The sequence below is a fragment of the Sylvia atricapilla genome, chromosome 17 (assembly GCF_009819655.1).
Source record: "Sylvia atricapilla isolate bSylAtr1 chromosome 17, bSylAtr1.pri, whole genome shotgun sequence".
Classification (NCBI taxonomy): domain Eukaryota; kingdom Metazoa; phylum Chordata; class Aves; order Passeriformes; family Sylviidae; genus Sylvia; species Sylvia atricapilla.
The window spans coordinates 12,718,890-12,740,314 of record NC_089156.1 but is presented as its reverse complement, the minus strand read 5'-3'; the positions used below and the strand labels follow the sequence as shown (position 1 = coordinate 12,740,314).

Below are 21,425 nucleotides of genomic sequence, written 5' to 3'. Positions count from 1 at the left end.
GCAGGGACTGCAGCAGCTGCTGGAGCCTCTGGAGGGATGGAAGGAAAGGGTTCCATGAGGAAATGGGATCTCAATGGAAGGAAAGGTTTCCATGAGGAAATGGGATCTCAGTGGAAGGAAAGGTTTCCATGAGGAAATGGAACCCCAGTGGAAGGAAAGGTTTCCATGAGGAAATGGGATCTCAGTGGAAGGAAAGATTTCCATGAGGAAATGGGATCTCAGCGAAAGGAAAGGTTTCCATGAGGAAATGGGATCTCAGTGGAAGGAAAGGTTTCCATGAATAAATGGGATCTCAGTGGGAATAGAAGGAAAGGTTTCCATGAATAAATGGGATCTCAGTGGAAGGAAAGGTTTCCATGATGAAATGGGATCTCAGTGGAAGGAAAGGTTTCCATGAGGAAACAGCTCCGTGCTCTGCTGTGAGCCTTCCCTGGCACACTGAGGGGTTTGCACCCAGGAATTGTTGGGCTCTTCGCCCTCTGCACCTGCCTTGATTTCCAGACTAAATCAATTTGTGGTCAGTTTATACCACGTTGTGCAAACAACAGTAAATAGCATCTGTTTTTTTGTTGTTGTTCTGCTCTCTGGCTGGGCCTAATACAAAATAACGCATTGGGAAGTGAAAGTAAACTCTATAAAAAAGTTAAATCCTAAAAAGAGTGTTTTTTTATGTTGTTAGTGATAAGGATCATTGTAGGAATTCATCTTTCCTCATTTTCTGGATCACTGAAAGGGGAGAGAACATTTGTTGAACAACCCAAGACTTGTCTGACGCCGCATCCCTTATGAAACAGAGGCGTATCTGTGCTCTATTATTTTCTCTCCTCTAAATTAGATTAAAAACAGATGCCATCCCCTCCCTGTGCGGTTCAGTGCCAGCAAAAGTAAGTCTCTTATCACTTATGTAAGCCTGGTGTCCTCACTTTTAGTGTCAATGTTAAAATCCCTGTATTTTGCAGCATTTACATTAAGCACGTTTCCAGTTGTGGATTAGGACCCAAACACAGAAATTCCCACTTTTTCTGGTTTGTTCAAATACCACCACTGAACTATGAATTCAAGTCCTGCTTTTCTCTGCCTAAAAGATGGGAACTCCAGTATGTGAGGCAGTTGTAATTTGGCTCTTGTGGTTGTTGCACAGGATCCAACACAAGAGCTTTACTGGGGGCTTTAAATATTCTATAGATTCAGGTTTTTCCTAACTGTAATTTTCAATTTATCTCAGTCATCCTTCAGTAAAAAAAAAAAAAAATAAATAAAAAATATGTGATGCATATGAAATGGCAGCTTTGAACTTCCAGCATGTTTTCCTTGCACAAAGGAAAATTGGATGGTCCCTTGTGTGACTGCAGTCCCAAGGTGTCTTTTCTTTCCTTTTTAATGAAATCTGGTGTAAAGCTTTTTTCTCTTGAATGGCTTCGTGGCCAGAGATGTTTTAAACAAAGTCTGGGGCTGCTGAGTGTGAACTCCTCTGGCCTGCTGAACCCTACCACTGATGGATTCATTAGTACAGAGTCACAGTGAAATAAGCTTTGCTTATTTCCTAGGAAATTTCCTTCCTACTTTATGCATTTCAATTCCACATTTGGCTTCCTCACTCAGACAATAACATCTATTGTCAGCCAAGCTGCTCTTTCAGCAAAGTGTTTCCCTTTTGAAGTATGTGCTGGTTTTTAAAATTTTTTTTTACAGGTTATTTTTTTCGTATTAGCAATGACAAAAGTGAACCCAGGGCTACACCTTGATTTTTATTTTCCAGGGTTTATTATTATATTTACAGTTCCCTGTAAGAAGACACAACCCTTTTCCCAGTAAGAGTTCTAATTCCTTTCTATGTTTCAAGTACTAACGACCCATATGGAAAGGAGGAAGATAATCAGTGAAGGAGGTATCTCTGGGGGCTGAAGCAGATGAATAAAAAACTCAAATCATTATAAATATTACTGTACTACACTTTGGTACAACCAAAAAAAAAAAAAAAAAAAAAAAAAAAAAAGCCACAACCAAAAATCCCAACCCCCTTCAAAGAAAATATTTAATGTTCCCTAAGTCAAATAAAATTCACAAACAATTTAAGAAGAAATTAACCACCTGGGGTTTGGCGGTTTTTTTTAAATCTGTAAAAAATAATAAGACTACTTGGCTGCATTGCACATAGGCAATAAAATGAGATTCATTCCGATCCCTTTTTCTGTGAGCCTCCTCTCGGGCTGTAAGCAAGAAATGTCCACTGTGCTTTACAAAGGACGACGACCAGGAAAAAAAAAATAAATCAATGCAAACAAACATCCCTTTCTTTTCTGATTTACCATTTCTCATGGGAGATGACAAACAAATGAAGTCTCCTCTGAGTCTGAGCGCAGTTGGATTAGCATTTTGCTCGTACCAGGCAGTATACAAAACACAGCCATGGCGTGTGACACCTCCAACACCTACAGGGAGCTGCTTTAGGGGCACATCCTGGTTTGTGGTGAAACAGGATTAGCTCAGCCAGCCTCTTGTACCTGCTCTCTGATATCAGGTAATCATCTCAGCACCTCCAGGGTTGGACTGTCTTGTTCCTATTGCTGACTGGACTGACTGCTCCACCATCCATAAACAGAAGGCATAAAGGTGATTACAAACATAAGAAAGTAGTTTTACATATTGTCTTGCAGTCTTTCCATATAGTCCCTAAGTTCCTTGGAATCGCCAAGATTCATATCTTGACATACCCATTTAATATTATCATCACTGTCAAATAGAATTGAGTTGGTGTAGGGGCCTCCATCCTCTGGCAGGATTGTTGTATATGAAGTGAACTTTACTCGCTTCTGCTTTGGCCCAGAAGGGTTTATAGGTTCACTTTTAACTTCTTTTTCACAAAGGTACTCAGAAGATCTGAGGATATGATTATGAAGAGTCTTCTGAGAGCTCCCATTAAGGAGAAAGTTGCTCTCTTCAAACTGCATCCCTCTGTCAATCATGGTGGTGCACTCCTCTGACGGGAGCGAAATGTCCACCGGGTTTTCCAGGAGCTCCACCTCATTTCCAAGCCAGACCCAGTCGTGGGAATGGGGGATGTTGCCTTGCTCGCTGACAGCAAACCTTTTGTGCCTGTACTTCCAAGCAAATGCCACACAGTTGATCAAAAAGACCAAGATTGCCAAGCAGAAAACACAGAGCAGCGCGTACATGCCGATCTCCAGGTCTGTCAATCCCCTGGAAGTCAACGAGAGATCACTGGGGTTGTTCTCTCCTGGGATTTCTACTTGGGTAGGGAAACCTGTGAAGGCAGTCGGGTTGTTTTGAAGCTGGCCGTCCTCCAGGGACTCCTGATCAACGGGAGATACCAAAGTTGTGCTTTTGTTGGCATTGTCCTCGGGACCCGGCACGTCCTCGTGGTTTTTGGACCAGTCTTGTGCTGTCCTCTCTTGTTCTGCAGCTTTCTCTATAGCGTTGCTTGCATGGCTTTTGAAATCTTTCTCCACGTCATCAATGTCGTTGGTGCTCCCTTTCTGGTCAGAATCCTTCTGCCCAAACTTGACCTTGACGTTCCCTTTCCCCACGGCCAGGACGCTCTTGCGCTTGGTCTTCTGGCAGGGCTCGCTGATGACCATCTCGATTTTGATCAGAGGGCCCTGCCCGTCCCCTTCGGCCACCACGAGGGGCCAGAGGGACAGCAGGTCCTGCTGTGAGGACACCACCATCTCATCCAGGGACGTGATGGACATGGAGAAGTCCTTGGAGTCGTAGATGTCCAAAGGTGTCACCGACCCGTCGCTGAACAGAACCCAAGCGCTCACTACGGCCTCCTGGGGGGGAGAGGAGGAGAGGAGAAAAAAAATCGTGTGTGTGAGAGAGAGCATAAAACAGATACTCCATCCAGTCTGGGGAAAAAATGGAGTTTAACTTCGGGGCGGTTTTTTGGTTTGTTTGTTTTAAAGGAAATGGAAACGTCTACTCTGCTTCTCTGACGTTGTTGTACAGCACAACGACACAAGACTGACTTTAAAAGGCTGAAAATGACTCCTTTATTTCTGGGCTGTGTGTCCCTTTTATACCATTCCCCACAGCCCAATCTGATTGGTGACACAGAGACAAACCTCTTCACTGCCATTGCTCAGAGCACAGGGACATCAAGGAGAAGTCCCTCTTAAGAAAGAATGTAAACATTGTACAGTTACAAAAACATTTCTTTTGTGTACAGAAAATTCTTTTGAGAAAAGAATTTCAGCAAACCAAAATATTTCAGGCATGAGCCAGAGCTACACTTCTCATTTTCTTGTGTTCTCTAAACCATTTACCTCACCTTCAGCAATTATCAAAAAAAAAACCACTTAAGCAAATTTAATAAAAGTGCTGTAAAAAAACAACTGATGATTCTTTTTTCTCAGTTTGGAGTGAGGAGCTTCTTTTGAATGCCAGAGCCCGGTGATGAAAATAATCATATTTCCAACATCACGGTCAATTAGGTTTATAAAGGACCTGTGATGGGGAATTTCTCTAATGCTGCAGTTCCAGTGCCTTATGGAATACAATGAATAAAGCTGGAATGTGTCAGGCCAGTGAGCCCCCAGCCCATGGAACAAACTGGGAGGGGAACACAGCTCAATTCAGTACTTTATATTTTCTGTCAAGCTAAACATGCAGGACTTGCAATGTGCAAAAGTGATTGTGGTATTTTCTGGGAACTACAGGAACCACTCATAAAAAACCACCATTTTTATGTCTTGACCAAACCAATTTGTCTTCTTACTGCGAACTGCTAGGGCAAAAAATACAGTTACACTTTCTGCACTGATGTAGAACCTCAATTCTAGAAAACCTATTTAAAAAACCGCACGTGGAATTTGTTCTGTGGTCTCATTAAAAACTCTTTAATTCCTCAGATGATAGAGCTCAAAGCAAGCACAAACTCATCACTTTTCAGCAACGCAGGTCACAAAAACGCCTGTACCTGCAGCCAGAGGTCGTTCTGGCTGAGCTGACCTCGTGAGACAATTAGGGAATGGCATTCCCAGCTCTGCTTGCACAGCTAGGCTGCATTTTCCCACAGAAAAAGGGGGTTTTGTGGCACATCCAGGTTTTGTTTGGCATTGTCCATCCCCTTTCCTGTGGTCACTGTGAAGGGGCCTTGGCTGAGGAGGATGAACTGCCTTTACCACAAGAAGTGACTTGTGCTTTCCACAGGCACACACTCATTAAAATTTTCAGCAAATGGCCCTGCCAAAGCAGAGGGGCAGACAATAAATGAGATTTGGTGTGGGTTTTTTTTGGAGCACACCTGTTTGGGAGCGCGCAGGATGTCGTGGGCAGAGGTGGTGGCCACGATGGCTCGTTTGTTGGCTTTGCTGGTCTGTAAGGACACGGACAGGCCTGACACCAGCTGCACCCCCAGGTCTGTGATGGTCACCCTGTCATCCAGGACTATCACTGTCTTCTCTGCCAGGATGGAATCCGAGAGAGGGGACAGCACCTGGGAAGAGAAAGGAAACACCTTGCCTGAAACAGCAGTGGAGGAGTTTAAAGCAAGGTTTAAAGAAAGGTTGGCCTCTAAGCAGCACACCAGATTAATCCTGGCTTTGTCACATCCCTGTCTAAGCCAGAGCTGATGTTTTCCCCCAAGACATTACACTCATTTGCTGCTAAATTATTTTATCTAAAGAAATAATTTAATAGAACAACAAATGGCTTCAAAGTTGCAGCTTGAGCGCGACAAAATATATATATAAAATAGAATAAATTTAATGGGTTTGGGTTTTGGGTTTTTTTTAAGTCTTTTTTGTGGGGTCCATAAAACTCCCTGTGAATGCAGGGCAGCACAGGACAGAGTGTAAGACACTGATTAACACTGAAACTCAGTGAGGGGATAAATAAATGTTCAAAGCCTGGCTGATAGGAACTTGGCCTGTTGCCTTTCTAGGGACAGAGGACCTGAATGAAATGAAAGTGAGACTTTCAGAAGAACTTTGAAAACCCCACTGGGTGTCTGCCTGCATTTTTCAATGCCAAAACTCTCCTGCCAGTTGCTCTAAGACCTTGTTTCCAGCATGCTCCCAAAGAGACTCATCTTTATACAGGTGACAGAAACAGCTGGTTCCAGCCCGAAATACCTGAGCTGGGATTTGTCTAAACTAAGATGAGAAACCTGCAGCACAGGAGCTTCCTGCTCCTTCAGAATCACTGCAGAGAAGGAGACATTTTAAGGGCAGACATCCCTTGTACCTCTCCACACCATTTATTTCAGGTTTTGAAGGGAGCTGAGCCCTAAAATCCCTGTTTCTCTGTGTTGACCCCAGAGTGTGACCAGAGCATTACAGGTGTTTGCAGCCCCTGAGGAGAGCTATATATGAAATACCAGGTTAACCACACCCCTGGTCTCTGCCCAGGGTCTGATGATTAAAAGAAGAATATCTCTGGTCTACCCTTCTTGTTTATTAGCCACCTTCAACCCAGGATTGGTTCTTGCAGCCCCTGAGGAGAGCTTACACCCCTATAAAATGCCAGGTTCACCACACCCCTGGTCTCTGGGTGCTGCCCAGGATCTGATGATTAAAGGAAGGATATCTCTGGTCTACCCATCTCATTTATTAGCCATGTTCAAACCAAGATTTGTTTTTGCAGCCCCTGATGAGAGTTTACACCCCTATAAAATGGCAGTTTAACCACAGCCCTGGTCTCTGGGCGCTGCCTGGGGTCTGATGATTAAAGGATCTCTCTCACTGTACCCATCCCATTTATTAGCCTGAACTTCATGTTCAGCCCAGGATTGGACTGAACACCCCTATAAAATGCCAGGTTAACCACACCCCTGGTCTCTGGATGCTGCCTGGGGTCTGATGATTAAAGGATATCTCTCACGGTACCCATCCCATTCATTAGCCATGTTCAGCCCAGGGCTGGGGTCGTGGGGACAGTCCCACCCCTGGTGGCCCCGGGGCTGTACCTGCACCGTGGTGATGCCTTGCTCACGCCCGGCCAGCACCCGTCCCTCCTGCAGCTTGGCAATCCTGGGCTCCTCCACCTTCATGAACTCGGCCACCATGTCTGTGATGTCAAACTGCCACTCGGAGCCCAGCAGGAAGGTCAGGTGGCCACCAGACTCGGGGGACTCGGCCACAAACTGTGTCAGGACCCTGACCATGGCGTGCTGGTACTGCAGGGTGCAGCCTTTGCCTTTCTTCTCGTCGTCCTCTTCGTCCTCGCTGTCACGGGTGGGCCTGGGGACACATCCAGCTCTGTTAGCTGCACTGCCCTGTTACATTCGGGCTTCTTTTCTGCCAGAGTTGGGATTAAATACTCAATATGGTGTTTCTTATTTGGATTCAGATGTTTGTTAATTTTTGTCTATGTTACAGTCTCACAAACCCTGAGTTCTGCAGCACTTCAAGCTCACAAATGAAAAGTGGAGCCCCGTCTCTCTCTACAAGGCATTTTAAGGATAAACTCTCCAATTAAAAAGTGACACCTAAATTTTTTTATTTTTTTTTTAACCTGATGCCTTCAGTTTTCTCTTTGCTGTATTCCAGGTTCTGTGGTGCCCAGGGGTGAGCTCTGAGCTCACAGTCAGTGTCACTCAGCTCTGCACACAGCAGGGACACAAAACAAACCCTTCTCCTGCTGCACAACAAGGACAACGTTCAGCCCAAATGCACAAACAACAGTGGACTAAAGAAAGAAAACAAGAAGGATGAGACTTCACATCCGAAGCAGTAATTGGACAACTAAATAAAATATGCAAATGGACCAAAACTTATAAAATGTAAGATCTCGTTGCCTTTCAGTCATTTTGTGACCATTTTGGGTCCATTCTGTGACCATTTTGTGTCCCCCTTGGGTGTAGCCCTGGCCAGGCTCCTGTCCTGCCCAAGGTGTATCATAAAGGCCTTTTAATAAATCTCTACTTTATTCTCTGAGCTCTGTGCAGTCTCTGTTCCAGCTCAGCCCTCCCAAGGCACCAAACCCAATCACCAACACCCGTGGTGATTTTTACTATTTTTACTATTTTTACTATTTTTACAATGCAGATTTTTACTACCCAATTAAAAAACACCACTCAGACCCGTGAAGAAGAAGGTGAAGAAGAAGGATTTAGACACCACTCTAAACCCTCCATCTTGCTTTGTGTATATATATATATTACTATATTCTAAAAGTTACTCAGATTACGCTGTGCAGAAACACCTGCAGCATTCCACACGCTTCCTTCAGCATTTTGTGTCTGTCCCCCTTTCAGAATATAACCTGTGGAATGAAACATCTTTCCCCAAGCTCAGGGAAGGCATCACAGTGATGTGTACATGATAGTCACACCTCACAGAGCTTTGTCTGCTTAGAGACCCAGTTTACCCACCAATATTAATACTTTATATTTCTTTTTTCCTTCTTGTTCATTGCCTGGGACAAACACACGGATCCTCTTTATCTCTTCCAAGTCAGGTATTAAGCAGCAGGTGGTCACACTTTTCCTCATTGTGCCCCCATGCTGTGGATTCATTGCTCAGAAATAATTTCTCTCCCTCCTGTATTTATTGAGCCCTAAACCACCTCTGTATCAAGGGTGGGAAATACAGGGCGAGTCTCTTATTTTTCAAAGTATTACAGGAGGTAGTTTTGTGGTTACTGCGTCCCTTTATCTTCTCCTTTGAAACAGCAGCCATGAAAAACTATTACAAACGGAATTGCTGCCGTTATAAATTGTTTTATGACAAAGTTGGCAGCCAGCAAGCTGAAAACATATCTAAGAAAAACCCTTGTGCTCTGGAAAATGACTGGAAGCCCCGGTGTTACAGAACCTAATCCGCTGGAAATACATTTTCAATGCATCACTTTGTTGGCTGAATATTCACATTTAGCCTCGAGTGAGTGGTCTGTGTGTGTGAAAGTGGTTTTGTGTGGTTAAAAACAAGTGTCCGTCGTTCCTTGCCGAATGAAACATCACTGGATAACAGTGCAATTGTTAGGGAAAAGGCTGTTAAATAGGAATTTGATTTCCCAAAGAAATTAGTCTAACAGAGTTTGATCAGCTGGGCATTTCAGGGGAATTTTCAGTGTTGTCTCCTTCCCAACACTGGTGTCAGTCTGAGGTCAGCTCACAGCTGGCAAAGCAGCCTCAAAGAAAGTTCTGGAAGGGGGAATGTTCACTGAGCTTTTGTGGGCTGTACCCATCTATACTGTAAATAAATCATGGACTCCTCAATGTCCCCACTTTCAATTTATTCCCGTGTTCTGACCCTCTTCAGCTCAGCTAAGCCATAACCCAGCTCTGAACATCTCAGACTTGGGCAAAAACCAAGTTCAGCTCTGAGATTTTGGGATCTGACCCTCTCTTAAAAATACAACAGTAACCTTAGTGCCAGTGCAGAACTGGAAAAAAAAAACAACCAACCATGCAAAAAGCTGTTCAGGTAAGGAGCACTTCTGGGATTTGGGGCAAAAAGAGCACAGAAGTGATGGGAACCAGCCTTGTTATGGGAAAAGAGACCCAGAGCCAGAGCAGGAAATGTTCACATATTCAACATCCTCACCAGCATCACTTCACACAAATCCCTTTCTGGCTCCTGATGCACAACCTGGTGTCTGTCCCTGCCAGGGCAAGGGTTGGAACAAGATGATCTTTAAGGTCTCTTTCAACCCAAACCATCGATGTTTTATTCGGATCCAATGGGTTGCTGTATGTTTATTTATGTGCTCGCTTATTCTGCTTTCACCGTTTAAAACTGCCCACCTCTGGCTTGTTCCAAGAGGAAATCTATTCAAAACAAACTGCAGGGAATTCTTTTTTCAGCCCCAGCTCATAATATGGGCGTGGATGACCCACTGGGCACAGAGGGAGCGCTCCTGTCCTTATTTCCAGCACTGTGTTGGGCAGCTGCTATTTACCACAACAAAAATGATGATTCGAGTCCAGCCATTCCTTGGGGTGTCTTAAATGCAAAAAGGCTCCATTTCAGCACAAACCCCTTTAGAGATATTTATATTCTTCTCCTCAGAAGGATGTTTCTGTGGCAAACAAACGTGGAGCATCAGAAAGCCTCTCCAAAGGCCAGGAAGAGCAAGGCACGTTCTTTGCCAGGGCAGAGGAGAGGGAAGGATCTGAATTTTCAGTGCAAGATTGCAAATCTGCTTCGCCAGGTCTCAGCTCAAGTTCTTCCTGGTTTTGGTCTTTGTTTGGGGTGGGCTTTTTGGTTGTTTTGTTGTCTTTTTTGGGGGTGGTTTTTGGGATTTTTTTTGTGGTGTTGGTTTGTTTGCTTGTTTTGGGGTGGGTTTGTGGGATTTTTGGGGGGGATTTTTTTTGTTTGGGTTTTTTTGGCTTTTTTTCTAACAAAGGATATAATTTTTCCCCCTTAAAGCCACAAAAAAAAAAATCAAGATTTAGGCAGCAAGTCTGTGTTTTGTCTCCACGTGTGCAACAAAACATTTGAGATCCAGTGGATGGCACAGTTCCCTTTAAACTCCTCATTACAGAGCTTTCAGTAAACTTAAAATCCTTCATTAAGCAGAGAGCTCATTTTCTGCTCGAGACAAGTCCTGGTGAATATATTGTGCTTTTCCCCCTTTGGTCATCTCTGAAAATCTCTCTGAGTCCTCCTTCCCCTATTTCTTGCTCCTTGGCAAACTTTGCTTGGAAGGTTTTTGTTTTTGTGTTTTTTTCTGGAGGCAGCCAAGGTTGCCAGAATTACATTTAATTTACATTTCAGAGAGAGAAAGGCTTTGCCAGGGAGCTGAGCTAAAGCAGCAGCCTGTTCCAAGGGTGCCTGTGAGCACTGATCTAATCAGTGATCTGTCAACTCCATTACTGACGCTGTCTCTGAGCAGTCGAAGTGTGTCTCTTTTAATCTGCACCTCTCTCAAAGCAGGCATCACATTCTTGGGCCAGATGCTAATTTAAAAAAAAAATTAAAAAAAAAAACTAAAAAAAAAAAAAAAAAAGAACAACCCTAAAGAAATCAGTTTTGCTGGGTTTGGATTCGAAATGCTCTTTGGGAAGAGTCATATATTTAAAAAAAATTTGCAACACCCCTAATTGAAAAAAAAAAAAAAATCTCTCTCAGATGCAAATTACAAACCACCAGAAGTGATTTAGGGGAAGCCATGGAAATAAGCTGCACATAACTCCACTCACAGTTCAAGAAGAAATGTAATTTGGTACTTTTACAGATCTTGAAAATACAACCTACCTATTAACAAAAATCTCCAAGGCCTTATCTCAATCGGACATTAAAGCCAATTAACCAAAGGAGCAAATTTACAGCTCCGTGCCGATGCTGTTACCCGCAAATGGAACGGTTTGAATCCAGTGTCACTTAATTTGCCTTAAAATACATCTGAGGGGCAGCCCTCACTGAGGATTTAACTAAAGCAGTTTATTTTGTCCTGCTTTTAACTCAGGCCAGCTTCTCTGCTTTTGTCTCCAGAATGGAACAGAATTTGCTCAATAAACTCTGCCTGAAGTGGAGCCCTTGGTGGTGGGGTTGGGAGCCTCCTGAAAACTCTTATTCCAGCTGCAAATATTTACTGGAATTACATTTCCAGCTTGTTCTGTGAGCCTTTGGCCATGCAATTCCAGTTAATGCAGGCTGAAACCACTCACACCATGTAAATATGTGTGCAACCGAGCTGCTGCAGGAACCTCAAGGAGGAGGTAATTATTGCAGATGCATGAGGAATAGGAATAAATGTTCTTGTTAGACTAGCAGTGTCTGCCTGGACCTCTTCCACACTTAATATTTGACTTTAATTTAAATAGACACCTTCTGTTTGCTGAGGCTGGAGGTTTGCTGGCTCAGGCAGGAATTATTGTGGAGCTGAATCTCACCTGCCCAGGGAAGTTCTTCCTGCCTACAGCAGCACTTGCCAGAGATTGAGTCCTCCTCTTGATAATTCCAGAGATTTCCGTTTATTTGCAGGCTGATCTGGTGAATTGCATTGCTGCTCTTTCCCCAGGGGAGAAGAATCGGGGTTTTTCCCAGTTTCTGGCCTAAAAGCAGCCAGACTTTTCCTTCCTGTTCTCCAACAAGTTCCTGCTCTTGCAGCAGCTCAGACCAGCTAAAAACCAACATGGTTCAAACTGTGCATGGGGCGTTTGTAAAAGTTCTGTGGAGACCCTGTTCTCTTCATTTTTGTGGAAATGATTCAATGATTCAAGAAGTCAGACGGGCAAACGTGTCTGTAATCCCACATTTTACAAGGAGAAACATGACAGGGTTTCTGGGGAGAAACAAGACATTTTCTTGGCTCAGCAGCCATCACTGGGAAGGACAGATGTGATCTGGGGCACACAAATTCTATCTCAGGTCTGAAGGAGAACAGCCACATCCAGCCCAAGAACAGCTCTGCTGATGCACAAACGTTTCTTTGTTAACAGCGGCAATAAAAAAAAATAAAAACCTTTTAAAAGGCTCTTGTAAACCCAGTTCTGTTTTGCCATCTGCCTCATCCCAGTGAGCCACTCTGGGGGTGTGGGGACGAGGCCCTGGGGCAGCCAGAGGAGGTGGAAGGAAATTTGGATGTTGCTGAAGTGTCTCTGCACCATCCCTACAAAAACCCTCCAACGTTTTACCTGCTGCATCTCCACGAAACCTTAGAGCAATGTTTAGTTCCTGCTGAGGGGACGAGGAGAGGTGTGAGGACACCAGCCCTGCAGGACAGGAGAGAGTGGGAAATCATTTTGTTTGTGTGAGGTGGGATATAAAGAGGCCACGCTGCAATCCTGCCGTGACCAGAACAGTTCTCAGTTGATTTTTTGGGCTAAGTTTAAAGCTGCCTAAGCCTCTTGCCAGGGAATTTGGAAAGAATTCTTGAGTTTCCTTCAAGGAAAAATATCAAAAACCTCATGCAAATGGCCAATCTTGGCTCTTACATGAAGGTGAAGTGGAAACAACACAATGCTATAGCTTCACCTGCTGGGAAACGCTTGGATTTGGGGTTTTTGCAAAGATAAAAGCACCCTGCTCACTCTCAAACCTGCAGCTCCTGACTGCAGTCCAAATGTCTTGAGTGCTTCAGCTTATCACTTAAAAAACTCATAAAAACTCCCCCATGTTTAGGATTTGGGAAACACATAGGAGGCGGAGGTATAAGCAGATTAAAAAGTAAAGAGAAAAATCATCATAATAAAAATAATCGAACTGAAAAGCCACTAAATCTCAGGTAAAACCTCTAAATCTAAAAATAAAGGAAATGTAAAAAAACCTTATGTGCAAAGTAAATGTCAGAGTGAACACGACCAATGCTGCCTCTGAGCTATTGATTCAGAACAGCCCTTCAAAATCCACCCTAAAAATCCAAATCCTAAAAAAAATCCACATGAATGCTCAATAAAACAAGAGGTCATCTATTTCGTTGAAACCTTTGCTCTACCCATGGGCATGGACCTTCCAGGGGCATGGCACAGTCCACACTTTTTCTCCCTCCTCCATGGAAAAAGCCTGCAGGACGTGTGCCAGCAGCAAATAAATGCTTTTTTGCACCAAAACAAATCTTGCCAGACTCTCAGACCATTCCCTTGATTTCAGCCGGCCAATAAATCAGCAGGAGACACCGGGGTGGGGGAGAAATTCCCAGCGCTGCCTGTAATGGGTTTAACTTGAGAATTGCCCACGGAATGTCTACTCACAGCAACGTTTTGCCTCCTGCAATAAACACCAGCCTCATCCTGCAGCTGTTTGCTCAGCAAAATCCCCAGATCTGTGCCTCAGGGGTGGGACAGCACAGGCAGGGGAAGGGAAGTTGGGTGAGGATTGAAGCAGTCGGCTTAAATCCCTTCATTCCTCTTCCTGCCTCAAACTTTTGCCACTGGAGCGAACATTTCTGATTTCTCTTGTGCCAGATCCTCATCACCTCTTCTGTCATAGCCAAAAAAGTATCCACGTGATCAAGAGGTCAGTCACTGCCCTTCTCTGGAGCTCATTATCTGAATATCCTGCAAATTGTGTCCTACTGCCCTTGGTCTTGCCCTTGGAATTGGACAAGACCAAAGCAGAACTTACTTCAACCAAATAAACTCTGCCTGATGTGAAGCCCGTGCTGGTGGTGTTGGAAACCTCCTGAAAACTCCTATCTCAGCTCCAAATATTTTCTGGAATTACATTTCCAGCTTGTTCTGTGAGACTTTAGCTGTGTAGCTCCTGTTAATACAAGCTGAGGCCACTCATGCCATGTAAATGTGTTAGCTTTGCCCGTAGTTTTTACAAAGGGTTGGGTAATTCTCCTCCACGGCTGCCTGGAGGGAGCTGAGATGTTCTCCTGGGCACTGGAGAGCTTTAGCTGGGGCTGCCACAGTGTTTAGCACTCCACTGGCTGCTGCTCTTGCCCTGGGTTATAAATCTCAGCTCCTCCCCACTGATATCTTTCAACTCCACCTGAAATCCACCGACTCAGCAGAGTTCCTGGAAGCTCTTCATCTTACAAGTTGTGCAAATGATGGTTATCACAGAATGGGGGTTTTCAGGAGGGAATGGTGGGCTCAGAGCTCGAATCCCCACTCTCTTCACTCTCTCTTTGTCCCCTGTCCACTTTTTCCTGGCGGAACATGGTCTTCTGCAGGATTCTGACTGAATTCAGAGCTGCTGAGGAATGCAGCAGCCAGGTCTTGCTGTTCAGTGCATCTGCACTGACTGAAAACCGCCCAAATTCGTGGAACCACAGAAGGTTTGGGTTGGAAGAGACCTGGACTGGCCACCAAGGCAGTGACACCTGAACCCTGCTCAGCCCTGTCATTTGTCACAGCAGACAGGGATGGAGGTCTGGCAGTGCTGAATGCCTCACACACACACACAGAGGCTGTGTCACACCAACAGGAGAGGTCCAGCTCCTGTCCCTCAGCTTTCCACACTGGAATTTGTGCCACGATGTCCTGAGACTGTGTGGAATTGATCAATGCTCCAGATGATAGTATAAATAGGTTAAAATTAAACATGATTTCTGAGGCTGCAAAGTCACGGGACAAACATCAGCTTCACTGCAGCTGAAGCTGAACAGAACATCAACTTCACTGAAATAACTTCCAGGATGTTATTTCCATGCTGCTGTTTTAACCAGATCAGGTCTAACTTTGCCCAGGTAATAAATCAGGGGAGAAGGGGGGATGAGAATGATTTGTAATTAGACACATAGGCCTTGCAAATAAAACTAGGTATTCTTTACTAGGTCGGGTGAAACTGTACCTAATCATCATATGATAGATGATATAATTGTAATGATTTGTGGTAGATGAATATGATTATTATCTTAAGCCAGAATCACGAGAATCACAAGGGAAGATATTACCAAAAATTCATGTTTGGGTGTATACAATAGAACAATGGGGGATAATAATAACGTAGAATTGTATAACAAAGGTATAAAGTGCATCCTTCTCAAGTCCTGGTCGGAGCTGGATTTGGGTCTGTACCCTGACTCCCAGAGCTCTTCAATAAAGCACTGCACATAATCATTCTGTGACTATGTGTTCCCTACTCTAACACAGGCAAAGCCACTGACTTTTAAACTGCACAGATCAGGATAAAAATGCAGTGATTTTGGGTGTTTTCATGGAGGCTGAGGCAGGCTGTGAAGCTCATGGCAATCAGGAGAGTTTAGATCCTGAGGAACGTTCTAAAAACATCCTGAGCTCTGAAAGCAGAGCCCTGGGCAGCGTCTGGAGGAGGCAAGGCTGGGATCATACCTTTTGTTGGAGGTGACAGGAATCCTCCAGCCTTTGATCTGGCTGAGCTCCGTGTCCGAGATCTCGATCTGCAGAGGGAGCCGGGGAACCCAGACAGTCACCTCCAGCTGCGTGGTGAAATGCTGGTAAGTGAAGTTGACAATAGTGTCCACTTTGCTCTTCATTTCCTTGCCATTGACGAAGATGGAGTCGCAGCTGTCAGAAACCTTAAAAAAAACATATATATATATATATATATAAAAATTAGGAAATAAAGAAAAATTCTTGAGGAAGAGCAAGGGTGATGCATCAGTCCTTAGACAACACTGCAAATGTTAGTCATGCATATTGCATTTCCAGTTTTCTAATTAGAAGCAAACAGTGATAAATGGACCCCAGGAAAGAGTTGTGCTTTCCTCAAAGGATACTCCTCAAACTACAAAGATAATTTAATGATGTTATATAACCCGCGTGAATCTTTTATACCAGGCAAATTAAACTCTTCATGAATCAAACTCCATGTGCATCAACGTTTATGTTTACAACTTGCTTAAAGAACCAGGAACAAATGGGGCCATATGTTAGCAAGAAAAAGACTGACTCAGAGCCATAAACCAGAATCCTTTCCCTTTTCCTTGAGCACTGTAATGCTGAAAGACAAAGATCCCCTTATGGCTCGTCAGCAGAAGTGCAGCAGAAGCATTATTTTTTCAGAACTTCTCAGTAATTGTTTTAACAAAACGCATTCACTGTTGCTTTGTGGCATCCTATGAAATCACTGCAGAAAGGAGTGTGTGGGCTGTGCACTGCAGCTCATCTGCCCTCTTGGTTCCAGGGATCTTCTGGCACAAAATCAAGGTCCTGAGCACAGACCTTATTTATATAAAACCATGATGTAGCAACTAATTCAGTCTGCCTCCTGGAAGACAGGATTCCTTTGTCAGGAAGGTGTTTCTAATGCATTTATAAATAGGTATGTCTATCATTATAGATTATTGCATGAACACACAGCCATGTATCACATCCATGTCTATTATTCATGTAAATATTTGTATTTATATATGTGTATAACATGAATTATCACCTGTGCATGTATTTAATGTGTAGCTATACACATATATTGATATATACATATATATATATTTATTTAGAGGCATTGTGCTTTGAGGAGAGAGAGCCCACGTGGTGTGGTTGGAACCTTTTAAACCCCAGCTGACGAGATGAGGTGGTGTTCCTGAGCTGCACGTTGTTCTCCTGTCAGCACTGTTCTGTGTCAAGGCTCTGGACCCAGATCCTGCCTCAGCCCGTGTTTCAGTTCTGGTTTCCTGCAATTACTGAGAGAACTCGTGTAGGCTTCCATGGGGAATATGCTGAAACACAGCTCGGGCTCCCTTTGCAAACCTACCTCCAATCTTTTCAGATATTAACAGGGATTAGGGGTTACTGAGCCAAGGAAAATGAGAGAAAAATCTCTGGCAGATGTTTTCTTTTGCTCAAAAACTCCACAATACTCAGAGAGGAAGTAAAAGCCCTTTCCATATTTGCCATTTTCAGCTCCTCAGATCCTTCTCAGTGGAGTGAAACTACAATTGCTCATTTACAGAGAGGCCAAGCCGGGTGATGAGGGGTGGGGTAAAGGGAACTAAGTCACTCTTCTGGAGAGAATACTCCTCCACATAAATGCTTAATGAGCACAGGAATATAAAAATAATAAATCTAGATAATCTGATAAAGAGCTTCAAATGGACTTCAGGCTCAGGAGTACCACAAATGAGATGGAGCAGACTTGGAATCCTTTCTTTTTTTTTTCCCTCCTTCATAATGTGTCACGAGTGTCTCTGGGAAGTTTGAGCACATTAAGCAAACCCATTAATTGAATGAGCAGTTGAGATTCTAAACCATAAAGCTCACATCTAGGGAGTTACGTGAGAATTAATACAAGACAGAAATAATTAAGAAAACTCAAAGAGGGAGGGATAAACATCAAGGCCAGATCAGGGGAATAACTAATCTCTGACAAGACAGCAGCTAATTTTTCAGACTCTCTTCTTGCTGCATCAAATGTTCTTGTCAGCAGGCAAGAAAGGTGCTAAATTAGGGGGCTGAAAGATGGACATTTTGTAGCTATAAAAATATCAGTCTAGGCTTACAAATTTCACAGATTTTATGTCTAGACAGAGACATCCAGTCATTTATACTGACCAAAAGGTAAGTGCAAGGCAGGATATAACTGTGCTGTAGTTCACCCTGTGGTTCTGTGCAGCTCAGAGCTCAGGATTCACTGAAGTGTATCTCCCAGAAATAATCCAGCCTGGATAAGAAAACTTGAAGAGAGCCATTGTTGTTTCAGCTCTCTGTCTGGAATTGAGTTTACTCTAAGTAAGTACACGCACACCAGATAATTTAAAGGAAAATCCAGCTGAATCCCGTGATAAGGCACGATAGACTAAAGCTCACAGGAGGAAGCCTCTGTTTCACTCACACAGATTTAATTATGGCCATGTTTCTTCTATTAACATTGCTAGAGCTGATGCTAGAGAGTAGACTTGGCTCATCTGAAGGAAATGAGAACCTTGAGCATGGATAGGAAATGTCCTTTTTCACTTGGGGTCCTGTTGGAACCCTGGAGGCTGAAAGTTTCAGCCTTTCTGTGCTGAAGGGCATGACCCTCAATCGAGTATGACCTTTGACTTGAGGCCATGGAACAGGCTCCCAAAATTGAGTGACAGCACTGGGGCTGTGGGTGTGGTTGGAACGGTGCTGTGTGATCTCACGGGGTGAAAAATTTAGAATTTAAGATTTCTATAGAGTAATATACATGGGGCAAGATGGAGAATTTGGGGCATTGTCTGAGTCCTTCTTCATCTTCTTCTTCTTGGGTTTGGGTGGTTTTCTGTAATTGGGTGAAAACGGTCCACATTGTGGGTCAAACTGGGTCAACAATATAAATAATAGAGGTGTCACCTCGTTACTGCTTCCATGCTGGGAGCTGTGGCTTCATCCTGGGAGCTATGGCTCCATCCTGGAGCTGTGGTTCCATCCTGGAGCTGTGGTTCCATGTGAGAGCTGTGGCTCCATGTTGGGAGCTGTGGCTCCATCCTGGAGCTGTGGTTCCCTGCTGGGAGCTGTGGTTCCATGTTGGGAGCTGTGGTTCCATGCCAGCACCGTGTGACACTGCTCTGAGGAGGGGATGGGACACATCTGGAGCCCAGGGGACTCTGGAGCTGCAGTCCCTGTCCCCTGGCCTGCAGCAAAGCCCCCTGCACTTTCTCTCCGTTTAAAGCCCCTCCACACTTTTCCAGGCCCTCTCTGACTGTCAGAGGTGGCTGCTGATGCTCGGGGAGAGGAGCTGCTCCAGGTGCAGCCCTTTGGGCAGGAGCTGCCTGCTCCCATTGTGCCCAGGTGTGCCAAGGGGGGACTTCCACACAGAATTCTTTTGGGCTGCTGCTTCTGAGGGAACAAAGAGGGGAGGAAATAAAAAAAAGCTCTTAAATCTCCCCTGCAAACATTACACAGTGAGAAGAATCAGCCACAGCTCAGAGTGCCACGCTCTCATGTAAAATGCAGGGAGCAGGGCTGTTTAAAGCAGCCTGTCACCATCCATTGTCAGCTGCCTGGCAGCACCAGAAAGTGCTGCTTGAGACAGTTTGCAGGGGAGCAGGCCAGCCACCATGTGCTCCCATGTGCAGGTCAAGAGAAAGAGAGCTGCAATTAACCTCTCCGGGCTTTGAAGCAGGTGGTTGGCTCCAATCCCCACAAGTAATTGTAAAAAAAAAAATATATATATAAAATATATATATAAAAAATAAAAGGCGCAGTTTGCCCTGTGCAGTGTGTGACAGCCTCCTCGTTTTAGGCTAATCCAGAAGAGAGGCAGATAGCAGTTGAGGAGGAGTAATTGGGAAAGCATTTTATGTTCAGGTCACAGAGGTTTCTGCACCCTTTGGGTGAGCAGGTAAAAGCAGAGGGAATGTGAAGTGACAGGAAAACAAGTGACGCCTGCTGGTGGCTGCTCTCTGCATGCAGGGTCTGCTCCCAAGCCCTCAGCTTGCAGGTCACCCTGTGAGGAGCACTCACAGTCCTCCTGGCTCTGGATTATTCAGGAGTTTTTTGGTCCTGCTGAAACCCTGCTGGGCACAACTATTTTTCTCCACACTCTGTGGTGTGGGAGGGAAGAGTGGAATGCTCCAGCAGCCACAGGAGCATCCTTCTCCTGTCTGCAGCCCCTTCCCAGGGGGCCTTCCCAGCCCACTCCCCATCTCCAGGGTCATCTTTTCTTCACCTTCAGGCAAACACTTCTCACTGATATTTACATCCAGCCTATGGACACGGATAATGAATTATAAAGGGAAAACTGCTCCCCAAAGGTGAATTCTGGTTAATCAGTGCAAAGCAACAGTGACTAAGAGGATGGAAGTGTGAGACCAAGCACGGGGCAAAGCTGTCCCGTGGCACTTCTCATCTGTGAAGTTCTGACACAAAGCCCCAAAGGGATGGTGCTAATTGTACAACCCATTTAAAGAAAACCAAGGCACACACCGTGTGTATCAGGGTTTGGTCTAACACAGAGTCTTTTCAGCTGAAAAACCTCAGCCATTTGGTTATCCAGTCAGGTCCCTGGATGATTTAAATCTGAAGTTCAAATTCACCCTCGAAAGAGGTGCTTGCTGCCAAAAGAGCTTTCACCAGTGCTTCAGAAACGCTGGATTTACAGGAGGAGGTTTTGCTTGGGGTCAAGATCTACTTGTCTTTAAAAATAGCCGAGTTCAATGGGATGGGCGTGCAGACTTCAGTGTTGTGACCCTGATTCTTCTCATCCATTTCTCATTCCTTGCCTGCCCGACACTGAGGCCTAAATTTGAGCTTTCATGTATTTCAGATTCTGTGTGCCTGGGTGTGCAGTTCTGAGCCTCACGTTAAGTGTGTTGGTTAGTGAACTCTCCTCACAGGGTGGGGAGACAAAACAAATCCTTTCCAGCTTGAGACTGAGAACGACTGTTACACGTTTCAATGAGCCTAAAATTAATAATAGTAATAGCAAAAATAATAATAGTAGTAATATAATAGTGATAATAATAATAATAATAATAATAGTAATAACCTACTTTATTCCCTTGCTCTAGTCTCTGTCCCAGGTCACCCTTCCCAAGGCATCAGTTCCTGATGCCAGCACAGGAGGCAGAGCCCAGAAGGGGTCTGGCTGCAGCCACCTCCATCCTCTGCACAGCTGCACACCCCGCAGGGCTCTGTGAAACAGAGGCAGCAGCGACTGCCCTGGGGGGGTTCAGAGCAGAAATTACTGCCCTGGGGCGTTCAGAGCATCAGTGACTGCCCTGGGGGGGTTCAGAGCATCAGTGACTGCCCTGGGGAGGTTTAGAGCAGAAATTACTGCCCTGGGGGTTTAGAGCAGAAATTACTGCCCTGGGGGGTTTAGAGCAGGAATTACTGCCCTGGGGGGGTTCAGAGCAGAAATTACTGCCCTGGGGGTTTAGAGCAGGAATTACTGCCCTGGGGAGGTTTAGAGCAGAAATTACTGCCCTGGGGAGGTTTAGAGCAGGAATTACTGCCCTGGGGAGGTTCAGAGCATCAGTGACTGCCCTGGAGAGATTTAGAGCAGGAAAGACAGCCCTAGAAGGGTCCAGAGCATCAGTGACTGCCCTGGGGAGGTTCAGAGCATCTGGGACTGCCCTGGAGGGGTTCAGGGCAGAAATTACTGCCCTGAGGATGTTCAGAGCAGGAGTGGAGGACTGCCCTGGTTGCTCAGGGTTCAGAGCAGAAATGTCTGCCCTGGGGGGTT

The 21,425-nt window shown here is 44.8% G+C and overlaps 1 protein-coding gene across 1 annotated transcript in view; it reads right to left on the bottom strand.

The window, feature by feature from the left end:
• Window positions 1–1,274: 1,274 nt before the first annotated feature.
• Window positions 1,275–21,425, bottom strand: part of LOC136369100 (transmembrane protein 132B-like) — a 231,911-nt gene continuing 211,760 nt past the window's right edge. Inside the window, exons 6-9 of the mRNA XM_066331749.1 lie at window positions 15,650–15,855; window positions 6,929–7,202; window positions 5,267–5,458; window positions 1,275–3,794 (exon numbers count right to left, since the gene is read on the bottom strand). Coding sequence (XP_066187846.1) covers window positions 2,640–3,794; window positions 5,267–5,458; window positions 6,929–7,202; window positions 15,650–15,855 — 1,827 coding nt within the window. The 3' untranslated portion in view covers window positions 1,275–2,639. The remainder of the gene's footprint in view (window positions 3,795–5,266; window positions 5,459–6,928; window positions 7,203–15,649; window positions 15,856–21,425) is intronic.